The 21,240-nt window shown below is 36.8% G+C and overlaps 1 protein-coding gene across 3 annotated transcripts in view; it reads right to left on the reverse strand.

Annotated features, from left to right (window-relative positions):
- The window catches only part of asb2 (ankyrin repeat and SOCS box containing 2), a 50,388-nt gene extending 30,385 nt beyond the window's left edge, over positions 1-20,003 (reverse strand). The window contains exons 1-6 of one of the 3 annotated variants that reach the window (XM_008110474.3): positions 19,687-20,003; positions 12,628-12,909; positions 9,370-9,474; positions 5,595-5,761; positions 4,933-5,088; positions 1,372-1,617 (exon numbers count right to left, since the gene is read on the reverse strand). In XM_008110474.3, coding sequence (XP_008108681.1) covers positions 1,372-1,617; positions 4,933-5,088; positions 5,595-5,761; positions 9,370-9,474; positions 12,628-12,872 — 919 coding nt within the window. In that variant the 5' untranslated portion in view covers positions 12,873-12,909; positions 19,687-20,003. Of the gene's footprint in view, positions 1-1,371; positions 1,618-4,932; positions 5,089-5,594; positions 5,762-9,369; positions 9,475-12,627; positions 12,910-15,745; positions 15,870-19,686 lie in introns of those variants that run through there. The other 2 variants (XM_062968421.1, XM_008110534.3) reach the window with 2 other exon arrangements.
- Between the last annotated feature and the right edge of the window lie 1,237 nt (positions 20,004-21,240).

The following is a 21,240-nucleotide window of genomic DNA, read 5'->3' on the forward strand; positions in this document are numbered from 1 at the left end:
TGACAAGTTTTAAACTTCCACTTTATGCTTAATTTTTGTTTGTATATTTTAATGTGTATTCTGTGGAAATATGTTTTAATATTAATATGTGTATCATACAAAGTATTTTAAATGATTGTGTGTTTTAGTAATGTTTTAAACTTGGGTCGGAGCTGACTTCTCCACTGTGTGGAACTACTTTCTGTGATCTGCTTCTGATGGCCTAGCTGGCCATCTGGACACCGAAATGTCCCTGGGGACATTCCAGTGTTGCATCAAAGCAGCTCCAGAACAGTTTACTCCAGATTATTTGGATAAGTGTAGATGTAGTATTTGTTTTCTCAAAGTGATTACTTGCAGAGAGCTTTTGAAAATAAGCTGAGGGAGTTATGGAATCAGACTGAGGACTGCAAAGACCCAAAATCTACAGGTACTTGCTCCATCATAATATAATGTGAAATTCTAATATGCCAGTCAGTCAGTTATCTCTTGCTTGGTCACATATGTACACTAAATTTGAGAAAAAGCCTCCTTGCACAGTGTGGGACTTAACTTTAAAATAAACATGTGTAAGCTTCAGCTGCAGAAGTCTCTGCCAAAGAGAATCTGCTTTTCTTGCAACAACAGAAAGTCCTCTGTTATGTTTGGCAGTTTTAAGATAACTTTAGCTAGGAACACAATTATAAAGTCCTAAACCGGGCTACTTCTTAATGAGAAAGAAATGCAATCTTTATTTCATGGCAAACACTCTGCATTGTATAAGTAATAAAGTTATTATTGGAGGAACTTTTACAGTTTGGAATAGTTGTACAGTTTTATTAGATTTTTCTCTTGTGAATCTTATACTAATGCTATTCGCAGAATTGTAAAGATAGAAAGATCTCAAAATTCATCTAGTCTAACTCCCTTCTAATGCAGAAAATCCACAGCTAAACCATCCCTGGCAGATGGCCACCCAACCTTTTTTAAAAAAGCTTTCCACAAAGGGGTCGTGCTACATTTTATAGTCGTTTATTGCACCATTGAGCCATTCTTACCTTTTGGAACTGAAACTAGGACTAGGAACTAGAAGTGAGACTTCTCTCTCTTTAGGATCCCAACCTTAACTGATGAACTAAGGGCATGTGAATTATCCAGTAAATACTGCTGTACTAATGTGTCTAATGGCTCTAATGGTTCAAGTAAGACAAACATATTATGAGGTTTCCAATGTAGTCACAACAAATGCTCTTAAAAAATCAGACTTTTGTACAATTCAATGGCCTTCATGTTGGGCCAGGCCTGCTCCAAATCCTATATTACCTTTTGAAAATCTCAATATTCAGAAATGGCGAATCACTTTCCAAATGTAAGTACACAGTACACAAAATGTAGATTTTCTGTTCCACTTACCACACTTGGCAAGGTATCTCAAAGCTTCTAAGTGACCGCTCTCAGCTGCCACAAATAAAGAGGTGATTCCATAACAATTTGCAGCATCAATCTTGACGCCAGCTTTGACCAAATGTTCTATTATGTCCAAATCATTTCTAGCAACAGCTTCATGGAGAGCAGTCCATCCCCGATTGCAACGGTGATTTGCATCAGCATTATACTGCAATAGCACCTGGACGGCTTCAGCATTTTTGCGTTCACAAGCTGTCAATAAAAAAAGAAGATTGGTTCTGTACATCTGTAATTTTAACATATTTAATTTGGGATGATTAAATAGCTATGATACAAGCGGTTACATTTGTCCTCCTAGCCAAATAATTCAAGTACTACGGAACTGGATAGTCATCCTTTCAATTTTGCACAAGACCACCATCCTAGTGTCGTTCTATGACTGTGGCTGTGTTCACACTGCAAATATGTAGCAGTTTTATGCCACATTAACTACCTCAATTCTATGGAATTCTGGAATTTGTAGTTTTGTGAGATATGTGCTCTTCTCTGTAAAAAAAGTTCTGGTGCCACAACAAATTACAAATCTGAGGATTCCATAGGATAAAGCCATGTCATTTAAAGTGATGTCAAACATTCTGGAAATACTTAAAAATACTTTAAATACTTTAAAAAGAACTGAAATAAAATCTCCCATTGCCATTAATTTACAATTTTAAAATTCTGAATGATATGCACATTTCTGCATTCAATCTCTCCATTTGTTTTTCCATTTTTAAGTTATTTTCAATCTCACAGCCATCAAAATACTGTTTAAGTCCTTGTTTGTTTTCTCATTATCTCCACAGTTAGACAATATTGAGTTCTGGGCATACAAAAAAATACATTGCTAGTTCACCATAATTTTCTAAATAGCTGACTAAAAAACTAACCATCTTGGAACACTCCAAGCTGGCGTGATTACAACATTATTTTCTGTTTATCTTTGATGGATACTAGTGCCATCTACATGTGGTTTTGAATGCACTTTCCTTGAATCAGGAAGAAGCTGACTTAAGTGGGAAGCATGACTACATCTATCATAGGCCCCATCTACACTGCCATATCTGCTTTGAACTGTAGTGTACATTCATATAATCCAGTTCAAAGAAGATGATGTGGATTATCTGCTTTGATAATTTGGATTATATGGCAGTGCAGAAGGGACCCTAGTTGAGATAGTTTAGAATTGTTTGAAGATCAGACTTCTGAACTAGCATCAAGTGTATTGTTTGATTATACTTATGAGAGATTTGTATTTTACAGCTCTTAGAAACAAGACTCTTATTGTTATTTGTTGGCACAATGCAAAGATTTTCAGAAGTAATTAGGTTTCTAGATGGACCTTATGTTTGTATGATATACTTAATAAAAGGTATTATTAGAAATATCTGAAACTCTAAAATTTTCAGATAACAAGATGCCACTTTTCAAAGAAAAAATTCTAATGAAAATTTTTAATGTAGTTCTAATACATAATATAAACCAAAGTGCTTTCATTTTTCATTTGGGTTTTGTTGAAAAGACATCTGGGGGGTGGGGAATTGGACATAGTGGGAAAGGGGATGGCACAAGCTTTTCTTTCCACTTATTCCAGATTTTAAATATGACTGCTAAAAACAAACCTGAAACTTTTGTGAAGTGAATTTAAGATAATATCTACACTAACCAGGCCCGGGCTGTGGCGCAAGCTGGTGAGCAGCCAGCTGCAGCCAGCTGTGACCAATCACTCTGACCAAGAGGTCATGAGTTCGAGGCCAGCTCGGAGCCTGCATTTCTCTTCTGTCTTTGTTCTATGTCAAGGCATTGAATGTTTGCCTTATATGTGTAATGTGATCCGCCCTGAGTCCCCTTCAGGGTGAGAAGGGCGGAATATAAATACTGTAAATAAATAAATAAATAAATAAATAAAATCTAAAGCCTGTTTAGAGCAGAAACTGGAACCCTCAGCAACTGCTGTTTGGACTTCATCTAGTCCATCCAGGCCATGTCTGCCCCACTGGACTGTCACCTCACCTTCCATGTTGCTGTCACTGCTTCCAACTAGCTGTGGAGCTCCATGTGAGCTCCTGGCCATTGCAGGCACCCCATGCTGCCATCAGAAGGTGTGTACACACAACTAGGAAGAAGAAGTGCTAACAGTGGAAACAAAGCCCAATCCATCCCATTTCCCCTGCACTGATGAGTGTAGGGGCGAAAGGTGATGGCAGTAACGTCCCGTGTGGACCTGATCCAGCTGTTCAACAAAGTCGCAAGATACTCTGGAGTTTGAAGCATCCCTTGACTTTTCCTGAAGCATGGCAGAGCCTGATTAACCTACCATAATCCATTGCACTCATCATATGTGGAGGGATATCATGGGAATAAACCATGTTGTTCAGTTGGAGATAAATTAAAATACATCCAATCAAATTTACTTTAGTAAATTTTGAACCTGTTCAATTTGTGAAAGGATAATAGCATTTTTTAAGGGTTGACAATAACTGAAATTTGGTCAGTTACATTATTTACTACCAGCAAAAGAGACCGATGTTTTATCTTTTTATAGAATCTAGGGCAGACTAGTTCAGCCAGAGGTATAATTGTGAACACACACAGCAAGGGCAAGAAAGGGCATCCTTGTGTTTTTCCCCATCCATCCTGACCATGACTCACTCCTTGCCATTTACTCTAATCGCTATCCACAGATCAATCTATATCCATTGTATGAGTGACACAAACAAGTGAAGAAAATCACGTTTTTCCAACAGACTGAATACTAGAATCCTTTTGATTCTATCAAACAGCTTGATGGAATGAAGCGATAGTAAAGCCATTTCTATTTTTAGAGTTTGAAAGAATGTAAAACGTTCATAGTTCTGTATCACTCACAAATTTTAAACTTGTGCTTTATGTTTGATCTTTGTTCTGTGTATTATAATATGTATTTTGTAGAATGTGTGTGTTTTATAGAATATTTTTAGATGATTATGTGTTTTTAGCAATGTTGTAACCTGCCTTGAACCATGAGGAAAGGCAGATAAGAAATTCATCATCATCATCATCATCATCATCATCATCATCATCATCATCATCATCACACAGTCTGCTAATCACCCCTAGGTCTATATTTATGTGATTTGGTACAAACTGATTCATTTTTTTAAGCTACTGTTAAATAACAGCGGGTAAGAACATCCCCAAAGATGGGGAGAAAAGGAGAGTTTATCGGTTTTAGTTGATAATAAAGACAGGTTGATTTTATTTTTGGATTGGAGAACTGCACTAGGGCATTTTGGCAGAATGTGAATGATCGATGGCTGTATTTGTGAAGTGTACAAAGTGTGAAAAGAAGAAACTGTAAAAAAATGCCTTCACCTCTTATTAGAGATATTTAAAATTGAAAACATTTTCAAATATAAAGACAGCTCCTAAGGCCGGCTCTGTACACCTTTTGTGTAAACACATGCATGATAGTTTTTCACCCCGATTTCATGTCAACATGCTGTTTATTTGGGGGGATTCAAGACCAATGAGAAGAAGGTCACTCACCTTTATAAAGTGGTGTCTCCCTAGATTTGTTTGCAATATCAGGTTCTGCTCCTGCCTGCAACAATACACGCATGCAATCAATATATCCTCTGTTTGTTGCTATGTAGAGTGCTGTTTCCTCCTGGAGTGTCCGCTGATCAATTGTCCCAGGGTAAGCTATTGAGAAGACAGAGGGCTATATGAAGCAACACACATAGCACACATTGTCTACCATCACTAACTATTATGATGATTTCTATACAAAGCCTACATTTTATATGTTCCCTTATGACAGCATGGTACAAAATTTCATGTGTACTTCTGTCAAAGTATTTATTTATTTATTTATTTATGTCATACAAATACATCCAACCAAAATACAAAATCAGTTAAAACATCATATCCCAATATAAAAACCCAATTAACATTGGTGAATTAATCAGTAAAATTCAGTAGCACAGTGGTGAATAAGGTCTTATTTTTATTTTATATCACCATTTTCACTTGAACTAGGGCTGTAGTCTCTGCACACTATACTGAACTTCCAAACAAGCCTCGTGGGAAATTTTAATGTATTCATAGTGTTTTAATTAGCATTGCTTTATATTTATAGTTGGCCTCCTTGAGTCCCTATATCAGGAGAAGGTGGAAAAGAAAGTAAATAAATGAGATACCGTACTTACATTTATGTAGCAATTTCAAGCAACATGCTTGCCCATAGTAAGCAGCTTCATGGAGTGGCAACCATCCATCTTTGTTAGGCTGTGCCAGATTTCTTCCTGATTGTATCATATCACACAAGGCTTTTTCATCTCCTGCCTTGATTGCTGTCACTAGAGGATCTACCACTCTTCAAAACAAAATGGAAACCTAGTCACTTTTTGCAAAATTTTATTGATATTGCAATGGCTTATCATCCTGAAAGCTGGCATATGGTTATTTGTGTGTGTTGCACATAGAGTAGACCCTCATTATCCACTGGGGGTTGTTTCCAGGACCTCAGGAGATACAATGGCATAGTAAAATGGTATCCATTATTTTAAAAAGGTAAATAAGTTTTACTTCTTTCAGATTTTTCTCAATATTTTTAAGCTGTGGTTGGCTAAATTCATGGATGCAGAACCTGTGGATATGAAGGGCTGATTATATCCAGAACTATGCCGAGTGAAATGTACAGTGTATGCTACAGAAAGAATACTTCCTATTGTAGAGAAATTGATTCACCTGATAAGAAACAAGACAGCAACTGAAACAAAAAGTTAAATTGTCCTGAAACAGAATGTACTAACTTCATAAAAATTGTCAAACAATTTATTCTAAAGGTGTCCTAATTATATTGGGTTACTGGACTTCCCAGAAATGTCTAGAAATACAACAATTATTGCAGCCTTAGGGGCACAATCAGAAAGTAGACATATTGCATAATAAAGTAAGCAAAGAAAATAACAACACAGGACAGAAGCAAAAGCACCTAGCAACAAGATAGAAAGAAAGCCAAAACATAAAACATCAAAAAAATGAAGACCAACACTATGAATTAACTAATTTTTCAAATAATTTGCTCTTGTAATTGGTTATCTGTTGCAGTAATGAACATTAGCAGTTACGTTTTTATGTGAGTCATTATTTTTCAGCTGAACAGGAATGGTTGTCTATTGTTATTCATTATCTGGACTGTGCTGACCAATGGAGGGGAGGAAGAAGAATCCCATAGTTGTCTGCAATTAGGAGGGATTGCTTTGAAATGACTTTTGCATTTTTTCTCCCAGAATTTCAGAGTCTGTCCACTTGTGGGAATGAGACAGCACAACGTTAAGGATAACAGTTGTGAATTAGCTTTTGGATGACAGTAACAGAAACATGACCTCTAGACTGATGAGATTACTTAGCAAAGTAACTGGCCTCTTAAAAAGTGACATTCTAAACTCTGATGAAAACAGGTGTACAGAACTGGAGGAACAGTTGTGGCAGTGTGTCTATGTACATTGAAATGAAATCGTATCTTATATCTACTTATTTGGGAACAAAGACATATGGGGCTGAGTTTTGAAGAAGCATTCAGAGAATTTTAAAAAAACATTTTTCTATCTGGCATCATTGTTTTCATTACCAGTTCTGAATTTTTTCAGACAGAGGTAATCATTCAGTTAGGAACATATACACATAAGTTTATCTTACATATATGGATGTCCTTTTCAGGGGGACTAGTATTCCCTTCCTTCCTCCAAAGCACCCAAAGCCACCTCTATAACTTACTGAAAAGGCCCTGAAGCTCCCCTTCTGCAGCAATTCTGTGCTTTGAGGTAAGCAGACAAGATCAAAGAAGCATCTGGTTATGTCCCCATAATCAGACATGAAATGCTGACATCACCACTAAGATCAACCAAGATCATCCAGGAATCTAAACATTACTATAAATCAGGGGTCCTCAATTTTTTTAAGCAGAAGGCCAGTCTAAAATCCTTCAGACTGTTGAGGGGCCGAATTATCATTTGCAAAAAAATACGAACAAATTCCTATGCACACTGCACATGTCTTATTTGTAGTGCAAAAAACCCCTCCAACAATGAAAGAATGATACAATATTTAAAAATGGGAACAAATTTAACCAACATAAACCTACCAGGATTTCAATGGGAAATATGGGCCTGCTTCTGGCCAATGAGATAGTCAAGTTAATTAGGATTGTTGTTATGTGCCTTCAAGTCATTTCAGATTTTGGGTGAGCCTAAGTTTAAAACTGAGGGCGGGGACCAGGTAAATGACTTTAGAGGGCCACATCCGGCTCATGGGCCTTAGTTTGGGGACCCCTGCTGTAAATTATGTTTAATCTAGCTATGGAAACATATACTGATGCTTCTTCAATCCTGCTTTCTACCTGTGAAGCAGAAGGTAACTGTGTAGGATAGCTTCAGGAGTAAGTCAGGGTATATGGCTCAGGATAGCATAAATGCAGATATTTACACTATACTCACTTACACTATTTACACTATTATCACTTTTTTCAAAAATTCTATTTTGTTCTTCTAGTCTGCTTTCATTTATTTATGAATGCATTTTGCTTTAAACAAATACCTTTCATGCAACTCATTCCCAATCCCCCAAACTAAGGCTGGTCATTGGCAAGAACTTGGATTACTTGGAGTCCTCCAGGAACCCTGTGGGTTCCTGGAGGACTCTACATTTCCATTGCCATGTCCTGTGCTCTCCATTTTATGGGTAGTGATGATTTTTTAAAAATCTTAGCCTTTCCTCAAGCCTGGGGGTATTACTGCCTATTTAGCAACATTATTTTGCTATATTATTGCTCCAGTCACTGTTTTGCATTGTTTAATTTTGGATCAGGAATGCATCCAATTCCTTATTAAGAAAATGTAGTCATTTTAAAATGGTTTCGTCATGTGTTTCGAAGATGAGGGGATGTAGGACAAGGATGCAGGCTGATAAATATAATTGTGTTCTGCAATTTATACCAAGAAAAATAAGTATGATTTGCAGTTGTATGAAGTTTGATCTGCGACCTGTTTTTAATGACAAGACTCAGCTTTTTAATAATAATAATAATAATAATAATAATAATAATAATAATAATAATAATATGAAATCAGCATATCTATCTTGTTTGCTGTGTCATACAATAAATAATAATAATAATAATTTCTATGAGGATTTGATGAGAGTTTTTTTTCTTATTACTCAGTAAGTTTATTCAGCTCATGCAATTTAGGGAGAATGAATTAAAATTGTTGTAGGCAAGAAAGGTCTGGAAGTCAGTTTAAAGAAACTAAACATTTCAGAAATTACTGTAAAATATTTCAGCTTCATTAAATTTTATTTTATCTATCAAATGAAACAGATAAACACAAGAGTGAAATAATAGCACATCTCTCAGGCTTCACATATTACATTGTTGGGTGAAAATGCAGCCAGCCACCTTTTCTAAAAGCACTCTAAGGCACTGTGAATAAACACAACAATTTTCTGTATACTAATGATCACTAAGATTAGTTTCTTCTCATTGTCATGATGATCTTAAACACATAGTCTTCCTATTTTCTTTTATTAAAACAGAGACCCAATGGCAGCACAGCTAAAAATAACCTCAGTGAATTTTGCCTACACTTTTCACAAGGGAACAGGTCAGACTAAACCAACTGCAAGACAACCATCCTGTTTCTGACTTCAATCACTTTAGTATAATGAAAAGTTCTAAAAGGTATAAAGCTGATGGCATGACGTTAAGGTGATGGTTTAGGACTAGTGGGGGTATGTTAGTTGTGGAGAATGAGAAGGGCAAACTGTGGGAGAGAATGTAGAAAGTTAGTAAAGTTCCTCTCAACTAGTTATGTGAAATCCCCATTCTCAGGAAAACATCCAGTAGTTTAGTCAAGCCAAGCATACAATGAAGGAAGTGATTTTAATAGGAGAAAGGGGGGAATATTTGGGAGGGAAACTTACTCCTGCTGGGGTGAAGAGAACAAGGTGCCGTTATACCTCCGTCTTACCCCTTGAGATGACCCGGAGCTGGAAGCTTGAGGCTGGCTTCCGGACTGCGCAGCCTGCCTGAAGTGATGATGGCATGAATGAAACAATGAGAAATATTCTGAATATGAAAAACAAGTCATATCTGGATTTCCTGAAGGAAGGCTTGGAGATGGAGAAAGAAGCCAAAGGACGGCTGCGGGAAGGACCTGCAGCAACCCCCCTGGGGTTTAGAACAAAAGAGCCTTGGCTTGCTCAAGCTCTGATCTCAGCTGCTCTCTCAATTCTGGATTATTTTTGGCCTTCAGAGGAAGTGTCAGGGGATTCAAATGACCATATAAGACAGCAGAGATATTAAGCCCACTGCCTCCATGCAGAAAGCTGGGAAGGGGGTTGAAGACATTCCCCAGCTCAAGGAGCAGTATCAGTGCTGAACAACGGAGGGAAGAAAACTTAGAAACAATGAGATAAGGGGAAGAAGATCACTGGGAAGTTGGTATTTTTATGTTAAAAATTAGCATTACCAAAAAGTTAAAAGGAAAAATATCTCTAAGGCTGGATCTATGCTGCCATACTGTATAATGCAGTTTGAACTGCTCTGAACTGCATTATATGAGTCTACAGTGATCATATAATGCTCTTCTAAACTGCATTATATGCCCATGTTAATCCAACCTATAAAGACTTCCATATATTTCATTCATTTGTATCCAACTCTAGGACCAAAATATGGCACGTAAGGACACTAAAAACTGTAACACTCAAATACAAAACCAGGATTGAAATATAAAAATATTAAAACAAAATTAAAAATACATCAATTAAGAAACTATCCCTTCAACTATAACCCAGATTAGCTGCAAAAGGCTTATCTGAATTAAAAAGCTTTTGCCTGCCTATGAAAGTACACAAGAATGTGATCCAGGTTTGCTTCTCTTGGCAGTAAATTGCAGAATCTGGGGGTGCTTCCTGACAAACCCAAAATCCGTGCCAAAGTGGGTTTTAAAAAACCCGCTTTGGTGTGAATTCCCATCTCCATTCCCCCCAAAAAACCTGAGTTTTCCTTGGGGGGGGGGGGGCTCCATGCCATCCCAATTACAATTGGGATGGTATGCAGCCACCCCAACCCTCCCCCCCCCCCAATGTACCCCTAAAATTAAATAAAACTTGCCTGGCTGCTGTAATGTTCCTCCTCGCACCCTCCTGGCATGGAAAAATAATGTGCCAGGAGACTGCGGGGGGGGGGGGGAATGAAAAAGTGTAAAATTCCTCCTCTCCCCCTGTCTCCTGGTGCATCATTTTATGAATTTTATGATTTTATGAGAAATGTTATGATGGCCGGGTACATTTTATTTGATTTTTAGGGGTAAATTTGGGGTTTGGGGGGGTGTCCTCTGTTTTTTGGACTCCCGGAGCCTGAAAAACCAAGATGGCTATGTAGATTAGGCCCAGGAATCCTGTGATGCAGTCCCCAGGTTCAATCCACACAGGGCCCACGCCTGGTAAGAGCCAGATCTTACCATAAGATCCAGATCTTACCAGGTATTTAATTAATTTGGAACAAACCAGGGATTTAATTCAATTTTACCTCACTGAACTACAACTCCCATGATTATGATATAATGCACCCTAAGACTTGAAACCATTCTCCACACAACTGCAGAAGAACATATTAGATGACTTTGCCACAGTTTAAGTCACCTGTTACTCTCAATTTTGGAAAGCAGAGTCAGCAGAACTAATTTTATTCTCATCAAGTTTACTAAGGTCAGATTTCCCCTAGAGGACCTTTATATATCTATCTAATTGCTGTCATTATCGGGAGCTAGCTAGCTGACCTTGTTTGTAATTTAAGGAGAGTATGCATGATAACTACCCTCAAGGTTTCACACAAGAAAATTTCAAGGGTTTACAGGAAGGACTTCATGATTTGTTATAAAGGTTCATGTCGTGATTACTAAACATTGTGCTGAATAGTAAAATGCATATGTCAAAGAAATACAGCGGGGTATTGGTAGCTACAGATATTTTATTCTGGGACCTCTGGGGATACCAACATTCACGAATGCTCAATTCCAATTTTATACAATAGCGTAGTAAAATAATGTCCCTTATATAAAATGGTAAAATCAATGTTTACTTTTTGGATTTTTTTTCCTTTTGGAATATTTTAAAATTGAATCTGTTGATAAAGAATCAGTGGATACATCAATCTCTGTTTCCACAACAAGCCAATTCTTTTCAAAATCCAGTTATCACAGGGACGGAAAGTGCAGTGAAATCTTCTGAACAGTGGCACAGATAGTAAAACAAATGCCACAGGGATTTTCAGACTTCCCTATGCTATTCAAAGTGTGTGTGTGTCACAAGTTACACTTAAAAAACTACCCATTCCAACTTACATACAAATTCAGCTTAAGAACAAACCTATAGAATCTTTCCTGTTCATAACTTGGAGACTGCCTGTACTTCTATTATAAATGGATGCATTCATTTATTAACCAATGCAGAATTGGAATGGGGAAAGACAAAAGTATTGGGAAAGTTGTATGTGCTTAAATTTATATTAGAATCCATTGGTTCCCAGAAAATCCTATTATTGGCTGAATCAAATGAGTTTTGCTTCAGAAATGGACAACACTCTGACACCATAGATGACCAGATTTTATATACAACAAATTATATCAACGGTATTATATTATTTACAGACTTGTTTACACAATCAAGATTCCGGTGTTATTATCTCTGTCAAGATCACTAGATGTCTGATTCCTCTTTCAACTACACACCCCTTTCCATATTTTATTTTGCTATTATTTGCAATATCACATTGTTTCAGGGTGCAAGAAAAACTAGAAGTCCATACTCTTGTCAGGATTGTCATCTCTTTTACCTTCTTTAAACCTCTGAATGAATGTTTGATCTTATAAATATGTTGTTTTTCAGAGATTATGAACCAGGGTAATTGTGTAAAAATAGTCTATTTTGCTATTCAAAATAGCAGAATTCTTTTACAGAATAGAAATGAAAGTATATCAAAATCTGGAAACAAAACAAAGTAACAGGCTGTGTGACATAATTACAAGGTAACTGCAAGAACACTTCAAACAAATTATGTCAGCACATAATTTGGATGCAGACATTGGATAGATTGGACATTTCTGAAGAAGGTATTGGCTCTGCCTTTATCAAACAACTTCAGATCTGCATAATATTACTTAATATTAGAATTACCTTTGCCAAGGATAAATTGGAAATGGTGGATTATGATTACAAGATGGATTTGCAATAACTTGGTTTCTTGGGGCTGCTACAATGTTCTTCTGTGCAGCTACCTGCTCTGTGTGATCTTCATTCAGACTTTGTTCTATGGCCATCTGAATGAGCTCATCTTCACTCATGCTACTGTACAGACTATAGTCATCATGTCCTATCGTTCCTGCTTGAGGATTTCTTGGCACAGTAATCTGTGTCGTCATCTTCTGCTTTCCCGCGAAATCAGGTAAAATAGAAAACCTAGAAGGCAAACAAATTGATAGATTACAAATGTTGGAATCATGGGTATTACAGAAGAAACTGAACAGTACAGAGTCTATTCTCTACCTTTATCTTGGACATTCTTAAAATTTTATATAATGTGAATTTATTTTGTAATTGTATCTGTTTTATATGAACTGTTGTTTTGTAGATTGTTTTATATGAATTGTTGTTTTTACATTGTTTTTAGGCATTGAATTTTTGCCATTTACTGTAAGCCGCTTTGAGTCTCCTCGGAGAGAAAGGCGGGGTAAAAGTGATGTAAATAAATAAATAAATAAATGTCTGTTCAGTCATACATTTTGAAACATGAAAATTGAATGCTGCAATTTCTGTGATATTTTAATTTCATTCTTGTAGAAAGCTGTGGTCAGCAGAAACAAAATCCAAAATATTGGCTGAGGCTGTGACACCTTTGCTTACTGATGTTTCCATGAATACAAATTTTGTTTCAAGTATTATTAAAAATATTGTGTATACAAGGTGCATATGAAACAAAAATAAATTTCAGGTTTAGACGAAGATCCCTGCTCTGAGATATAGGCAGGTATTTCAAAATAAAATAAACAAACCAAAATAAACAGAACGCTTCTGATTCCAAGCAATTTGCAATTCTCCCTGCTCTTTATTCTAAAAACTATGGTCATCCTTGTTAAGGCATGTAAAAATCAGTTGGTGTGTGTGTTACCTTTAAAATGCAATGCATAAAGCTGACTGGTTGGGCCACGCTCAGGGAGCTAGCTGAGCCTGGGAATATTGGCAACATCTAAGGAGCAAATGGAGGTTTGCTCCTGGGCTGCTGCTGGAAAGAAGACATTTTGCATGGGACTGAATCTCTCTCAAAGGACATTGTGTGAGTCGATGCAACTGTTCACATGATTGTATATATGTTGCTCTGCATTTCAAAGAATAAAAGTTCCTGTTCTTTAATGATCATCTGAGTGGCATATCTTTTCTCTGGCAAAACAGTGTGTGGACTGGCAAACATGAACTATGCATGATTTTCATTTCGTCACAATGCTAACTCCTTCCAATATATCCAACAAGTTACTGCTAGCATTTGCAATGGGAGAGAATAGCAGTATTAAAGCAGTGCTTTTTATGGTGATGTTTAAAAAACTTGAGTTGGGTCTTTTTTTTGTTTTTGGAAAGCGGCTTATTCCCAGTGGTTGTGATTGAGTTTCACAGCATCATGCTTTCCCTAGAATCAAAAGGGGCCTCCTGTTAGAACTGTCATATATCAGCCCTCCCTCCTCCTCCACCACCTTTTCCCTTGAGTTGTGTCATTCGTTAAAAATACTCTGCTTGGGTCAAGTTGCAACTGACATTTGCCAAATGTTTCATGTGACACATAAAGCAAAATAAACAGCATTCAGGAGGTCACCATGTGAGGAGAATGTTCTCTTCAATAGGGTACAGCATGACTCACAATGAGTGTTTGTGACAATATTGAAATGATTGTATGGATATACTGAAAAACAATATTTGATTGTTTAAAGACTAGTAGATTCATATATACACATGTGTGTATATATCCTATTCCATCCTTTATGGTAGCCATCACAAATTCAAAACTTCTGATAACCATTTTTCAACTGTATAGGTGATGGTCACAGGGAGGTAAATCGGAAATTATGAATTCAACTAACACAGAGGTTAATGAAGCAATGTAAAACATTTTTGCTTCTCCTTTCACAAAAAACAAACCAGCTGTCCATTTGACATTAATTGGTCAATGAAATGATGCAGGAGAAAAAGTAACTGCTAGAAGCAAGTTAGTCATGTGTGAAAGAGATTGGTGTAAGTGCGAACAATGGTGATTAAAATGTTTATACCTCACTTTATATCATGAGTGTTTTGCATCAGTTCAATTTAGTTAAGTTTAACACAATAAAATAATAATTTTATAATTTTATAGAAAAATGTAAAAGTTATAAACATCTACATTTATTTATGTACTATTTATGTATGCATGGAAACCATGAGTGATCTTGGGAAAGGTGCTCTCTCTCAGTCCTTTCTGGCAAACCTCTTCTGAACAAATCTTGCCAAGAAAACCCTGCGATAGGATCATCTTAGGGTTAGAAATGACTTGAAGGCACACAACAACAACAACAACAACAACAACAAATGTATACAGATTTGGATGAAATCACCAGGCCCCGAAAGCGCTAATAAAAAGGCTAGTTTTAACTTGGCAGTGGAATAAAACCAATGGGGGATGTGTTTCCCTCTGAACGTTAAAACCCCCATCTTTATTCAATCCTGACTTGGTTGTATAGACTTGATGAAAGTTGCATTTTAACTATATCTAGAGGACCATATCATCTGCATCTGCCCTAGAAAGAGATGTGTTCCATATGACTTCCCTGATGCATGAACCTGAGTGACACATAGGTTTTTCAAATTTATGATTACATTTTTCCAAGTATACATATGTCATGATTCGCCTACATATCTAAAAATGCGATGTAAGAAGTAACCCTCAGGAACATATTACTGTATTAACTGTACCAAAGTTTATCAAATGTGTACTTCAGACCAACATTTATATGGCTTTGGAAAGTTTCTAGATCAGGGATGGAGACTGTATGGTTCTCCAGATGCTGATGAACTGCAGCTCTTGTAAACATTCACTGTTGGCTATCCAACCTATTGCTGATGGAAATGAGGTCCAATAACATTCTTCATACTCAGACTAGAACAGCTGTGAACAAAGTTTGGTCCTCCAAATGCTGTTGCATTTCAATTCCCATGAGCCTTAACCAGTATAGCAAGTAGTAAGGAATGCTGGGTGGTCCAAATCCAAAAATACCTGGAAGGCTGTACTTTGCTCACTACTGTCCAAGACTTGGCCAAATCATCACTTCACTTTATGATTAAAAGCTTATCTCCTAGTTACGCATAACCCCATGGTGGTGGTACTATCTGCTGATAAGAGCATCATACGGTGCTTGAAAAAAAAAAAAACAATGCCAGAACTACTACTGAGTCATTCTGCAAGAAAGACAGAATCTAGTGGAGTCTGAAATGGAGAAGTGAAATCCTTCATGAAAGATACTTCCATAGTTGAACTAAGAGAGCACTGAGAACCAGTGTCAGGACTAAATTCCTGTTATTTTCTGACTTCCAGTTGGCTCTGGGCTCGTCTACACTGTAGATTTAAACACAATTTGACACCACTTTAACTGCCATGCACAATGCTATGGAATCATGGGAGTTGTTGTTTTACCAAGTCTTTAGTGTTTTCTGCCAAAGAATGCTGATGTTCACCAAACTACAAATTCCAAGATTCCATAGCATTGAGCCTGTACAATTAAAATTATATCATAATATATTCTACCATACATTGTCAGTTAAGTCTAACTTCAAATGTGTATGAAATTAGCTTAGAATGCCACATTTTATGATCCATACATAGGGGAAAGCTCTATATGGCTTCAGGTATTAATAGTTCTCCATTCATATTCTATTCCAAACGGCTATCCAATATGTGAAGTGAATCATTGCATATGGCTTCTAAGACTGATCCCTGACCTGGATTTGTCAACTTGAATGTGAGAATGGATTCTATACATGTACAACCTCACACATGTAGGTTTCATGTATTCTGAGGTTCAGTCCTCCAGATTGAAATCTAATATGGCCCTCTGAAGTTACCCAGTTAGTCAAGGTCCCTCTTGTATGATGCCATTATTGGTTTCCCAAGGTCTGCTTCCTCCTTCTTTCTAAAGCTTTAATCTAAAATAAGTTGGTGATTTTATCCTACCCTTTTCCCTTTGGCTGCACACACTACTATAGCGTTACAAAGAAATTCTCTTAAATTGACTATATCTCTCAGATGTAAAATGTTTCCCCATCATTCAAGTGGAATTACTCGAAACATGTAAAACAATGTGATCGCAAGCTATTGGGTGGTCATTTTAAATTTCCAGCCCCTTCCGACTGCTGGGACTAGACAGAAATACTTCTCATTATGAAAATTTGCTTTATGGTTGCTGACTGAATTTGGCACCTTTGGTAACCTAGTCCCCCTTCATCACCTGCAAGCAGTTATGGTAAGTTATTCCGAGGACACAAGTTACCTAATTTAGTTACCCAATTTTGTTTCATTGATATGAAAATATTGACTATTTTCTGCGAACTCTCTGTGCTGGTGCTTAAATAAATATGTTCAACTGCATTCAGTTCTTTAGTAGAGTCTGGATTCACAAGCATTGTGAGTTGTTGGTACAAGTTACCCTAGTATCATAACCTCTATTTCTATGCAAGTAAAAAACATATGCCACCCCACATATCCAGGGTAACATGACTGTATACTTAACCCCCTCAACGGCTGTTATGGCTGTTGCAACAGAGGGTAGGATCAGCTTGTGGTTACAGGGGAGTAGATTTCTAGTAAACATTACAAGGTACATCTTGACAGTAAGAGCTGTTTGGCAATGGAACCAATTGCCTAGGGAAATGATCTTCCAAAAGAAGCTGGACAAGCTACCTTCTGGGGATGCTACTGGTTATCAATCATACAGGTGATGGTAACTTCACCTTCAACATAGGCAACATGGGGACATTTCAAGGGCAAAGGTATAACCTCCAGTTTGTCATAAGTAACAAGTGGCAACTATGTTGATGGCTAGACAATGTCAGGTCTGAAGAATTCCACTGACCTCAATATGATCAACTTAATGACCTTACTGAGTCTGATTTCTATAAACAGGTATGTTGGAATTCTTCAGTTAGGCCCAAATGAATAAGCAGAGAAAACCTTGAACTTCAGCCTCAAAATCCTATCCTGAATTTGCCATTGCTTCCAGTTTTCAGTCCTCAGATACTGTAGTTTGTAAAGTTTGGCTAGTTATTAAAACAATTGTGCTATGAATTACAGTGTTGAAAAATAATTGGTTCCTTGTTCCGGTTTTTGAAAAGGAACTCATTTTATTTCTTATTACTTTTCCATTGCAGGGGGTAAGATTCGAGGTTTTTGATTATGTCAAAAGACTCCTAAAATGTCCTAGAAAAGCCGCTCTATGCACCAAGATTACTTTATTTCCCCATATTATGTTATACTGTATTTAAATATAATTTCATTATGCCTTCATTAGCAAAAAAGCAGCTTTCCAGTAATTACAGGTTTTTTACAATACATAATTACAGGAATTTGACATCATTGTAATTGGCATCATTGTAATTGGCGGGACTCTGGATTTTCAATTTTGTGAGCCTGTAATGTCTAATCAAACCGCAAATCCCAGGATTTTGTAGATTGCAGCTATAGGAGTTGGTATGTATATTTATTATTATTATTATTATTATTATTATTATTATTATTATTATTATTATATTTAAGAGATTGTATATAGCTACACAAGAAGGGAAAATATATCTATATTTCTATGTGAGTGCAAATTGCTTAAGAAAAAGATTGGATGCTATGTATACACTTAAGATTTCTGCATATATTCAGACTATTACTTTTTAAATGATGGATACCAACCCAAAATGGGGCCCCCTTAGCTTAATGCTGGGGTCATGAAAAATGTGTCAACAGTAAAAACCTTTGAAACTCCAACAATTTACACAAATGATGTAATGTTTCCACCATGCCATGTTTGCAGTGTACTCTGCAGAAAATGCTTCAGTTATACTCCACTGGGGGAAAAAATCAGCCTGCTTATCAAGCTTGGCAAATGCTGATATATATTTTTAATCAGTAAATGTTTAGCTTTTATTCCTATTTTATATACCTATATACTTGGGGTCATATAAACATTTCTCAGGCTGAAAGGGCTTGCAGTATATAGTAATCTAGACCACATAGATCTCCAAATTCAGATAGAGGTTCTCACAAACAGTTACTGTAGAAAGTCAACTTTTCAGTTTCGTTTCATAGCCCTGCTTTTTATATTCTTTATGACTCAGCTAATAACAGATTATATGTAATGTGACAGAATATATAACTGATTGTCCAGAATTTCCCATCACAATATTGTATGTTTCCACAAACACATTTCCCAAACACCAGGATGAATGTGTTGACCTTCATAAGCTAATATTTTAGACGGATCAAATATAATGTAGGTCAGCAGCAGGCAAATATATTTTTATCACAACGTTTCTTATGAGCTGGGAAAACACAGGGGACAAGGTTTTCAGATGATGAAACTTTTCTGAGTAAATAAATCTCCGTCTACAGCTGTCGAGATCCATCCAACTGTTTATGAAGTCTGTTTGGCATGTCTCGGACACCACCATCAACACGAGCCAGTTTCAGTCCCTATTCTGTTTTATGTTGTACCATTTTGTATCTACCTATGCTACTTTATTATCTTGGTAAGTCACTGAAAAAACTTGAATATTTGAATTAAAAAAATGTAGTTTATGATGGCTTTTCTTCTTCCCTTTAGGATGTGCAATGAGCAGGATTCACTTATATTCAGATCCTCGTCTTAATAATGTTCACCTCTGCATAAGTTTCACAAGCAAAGGACATAAAATATTCACATAAAAATAAATATATGGAGATACAGAGGCAAAACTGCATATTTAGAGGTTACAAATCCATTTAGCAATAAAATATATTTTATTCTAAAGCCCACAAAATAACTTCAGCAGTCCTTTGTTTTCACACATAAGATCTTTTTTTCATAGTTATTTTGGCACATTTCAGGTTCTGGAGAGAGGAAGCATTATGGATATTCTACCAAAATGACAAGTTCCCAACCAAGCAAAATACATTTAAAGCATGCATTGTGTTACCTTGTGTTTTCCGTAGCAAGTTTGCTCACAGTTATGTTCCTCGGAGAATTCCTAATTCATAAAACTGCATTCCTCTTTGGATGCATCTCTCTCCCGTCTCTGTGTGTTGATAATCTGCAGAGCAGCTCTAACTCTCTCTGTCTTTGAAGTCTGGAGTTTATTTCTGGATCACCCCATGATCGAGGATTACAGCCAAAATTTAAGTTGCTCTGAATCTCAGATTTCCTATGTGAAGTTTGGGCCACAGTGACTTCTACAGCATCATCTCCAGATCTCTCTCCAACATTATAATGTGTAGACCTTCATTTTGCTCAACATCCTTTTGCTAAATGTCACGAGGCAAGGATTTTTGCTATATCATTATTTATTTATTGCCTTGTACTAGTAAGCCATATATGGCCATGTTGCTGGGAATTAAAGGAAGAGAGGAAAACAAGGTGGGTTTGTAATGAATATGTTTGGCCTGAAAGGTTTTAGGGGCTGTTTTCAAAAGATTGGTTGAATCTTTATTGCATGCTTCTTTTAATTCAGGGATAGGAAACCTGTGGCCTTTCAGCTGGTGTTGCACTCCAACTCCCATTGTCCAAGGCAAAATTAGAGAGGATGGGAATAGTCTCACAACATCTGAGGAAAAGGATTCCTGCTCATACACTAAAGCAGTTCTAGTGGCGCACACACCATTTTCTTACAATTTTATTATCAGAACAACCCTGTAAAGTAGGTCAGTAGGAGAACAGTAACAGGTTAAAAAGTAGTAAACTAATTCGTCTTCAGGCAAGGACATTCTGGACTTGGTTTCACTAGATTTAAATGCAATAGTATCTTTATCACATTTTAATGTAGTGCTGGTTTTTAATGAAAATTACAAACAGGAAAATCCAAACTGCACAATATATTTGAAGCTAAATAGAGGTGTGGAATGTCAGACCTTCCAGATGCTATTGGACTGCAGGTGTAGCTTGACACCACTTTAACTGCCATGGCCCATGGATTTGTAGTTTGGTGAGGCATCAGCATTCTTGTGCAGATAAGGGGAAAGACCTTACACAACTACAACTCCCAGTATTCAGTAACATTAAGCCATAGTTGTAAAATAATGTCAAACTGCATTAATTCCATGTTTGCTATGTTTGACCCCATCTGCACTGCCATATAATGCAGTTTGAAACTGAATGGTAGTGTGGATTCATGCAATGCAGTTAAATGCAGTTTAAACTGCATTATATGAATCTACACTGACCACATTTATGCTGGAAATTGGGTTCCAATAACAACGGAAGGGTCACACTTTGCCCAACTCATGGTTACAACAGCCTTTCCTAACTTGATGCATTCAAATTATGACCATGTGAACTTCACTGATTTGTGGAACTAGTTATTTAGGGAACATTCTGTCTGGCTACTGTGTTTAGGCAAAATCTCAAAAAAAAAAGTAGAAAGAGATGGCCAATTATGGCTATAATCCTATTGATGCACTATGGTAACAGCTGCACATAACTCTAGAAAGAGTAATGGGAGTGAGGTAAAGCAGACATAATCCTAAATTCTGTTTTA

This window comes from Anolis carolinensis, chromosome 1 (assembly GCF_035594765.1).
Source record: "Anolis carolinensis isolate JA03-04 chromosome 1, rAnoCar3.1.pri, whole genome shotgun sequence".
In the NCBI taxonomy this organism is placed as follows: domain Eukaryota; kingdom Metazoa; phylum Chordata; class Lepidosauria; order Squamata; family Dactyloidae; genus Anolis; species Anolis carolinensis.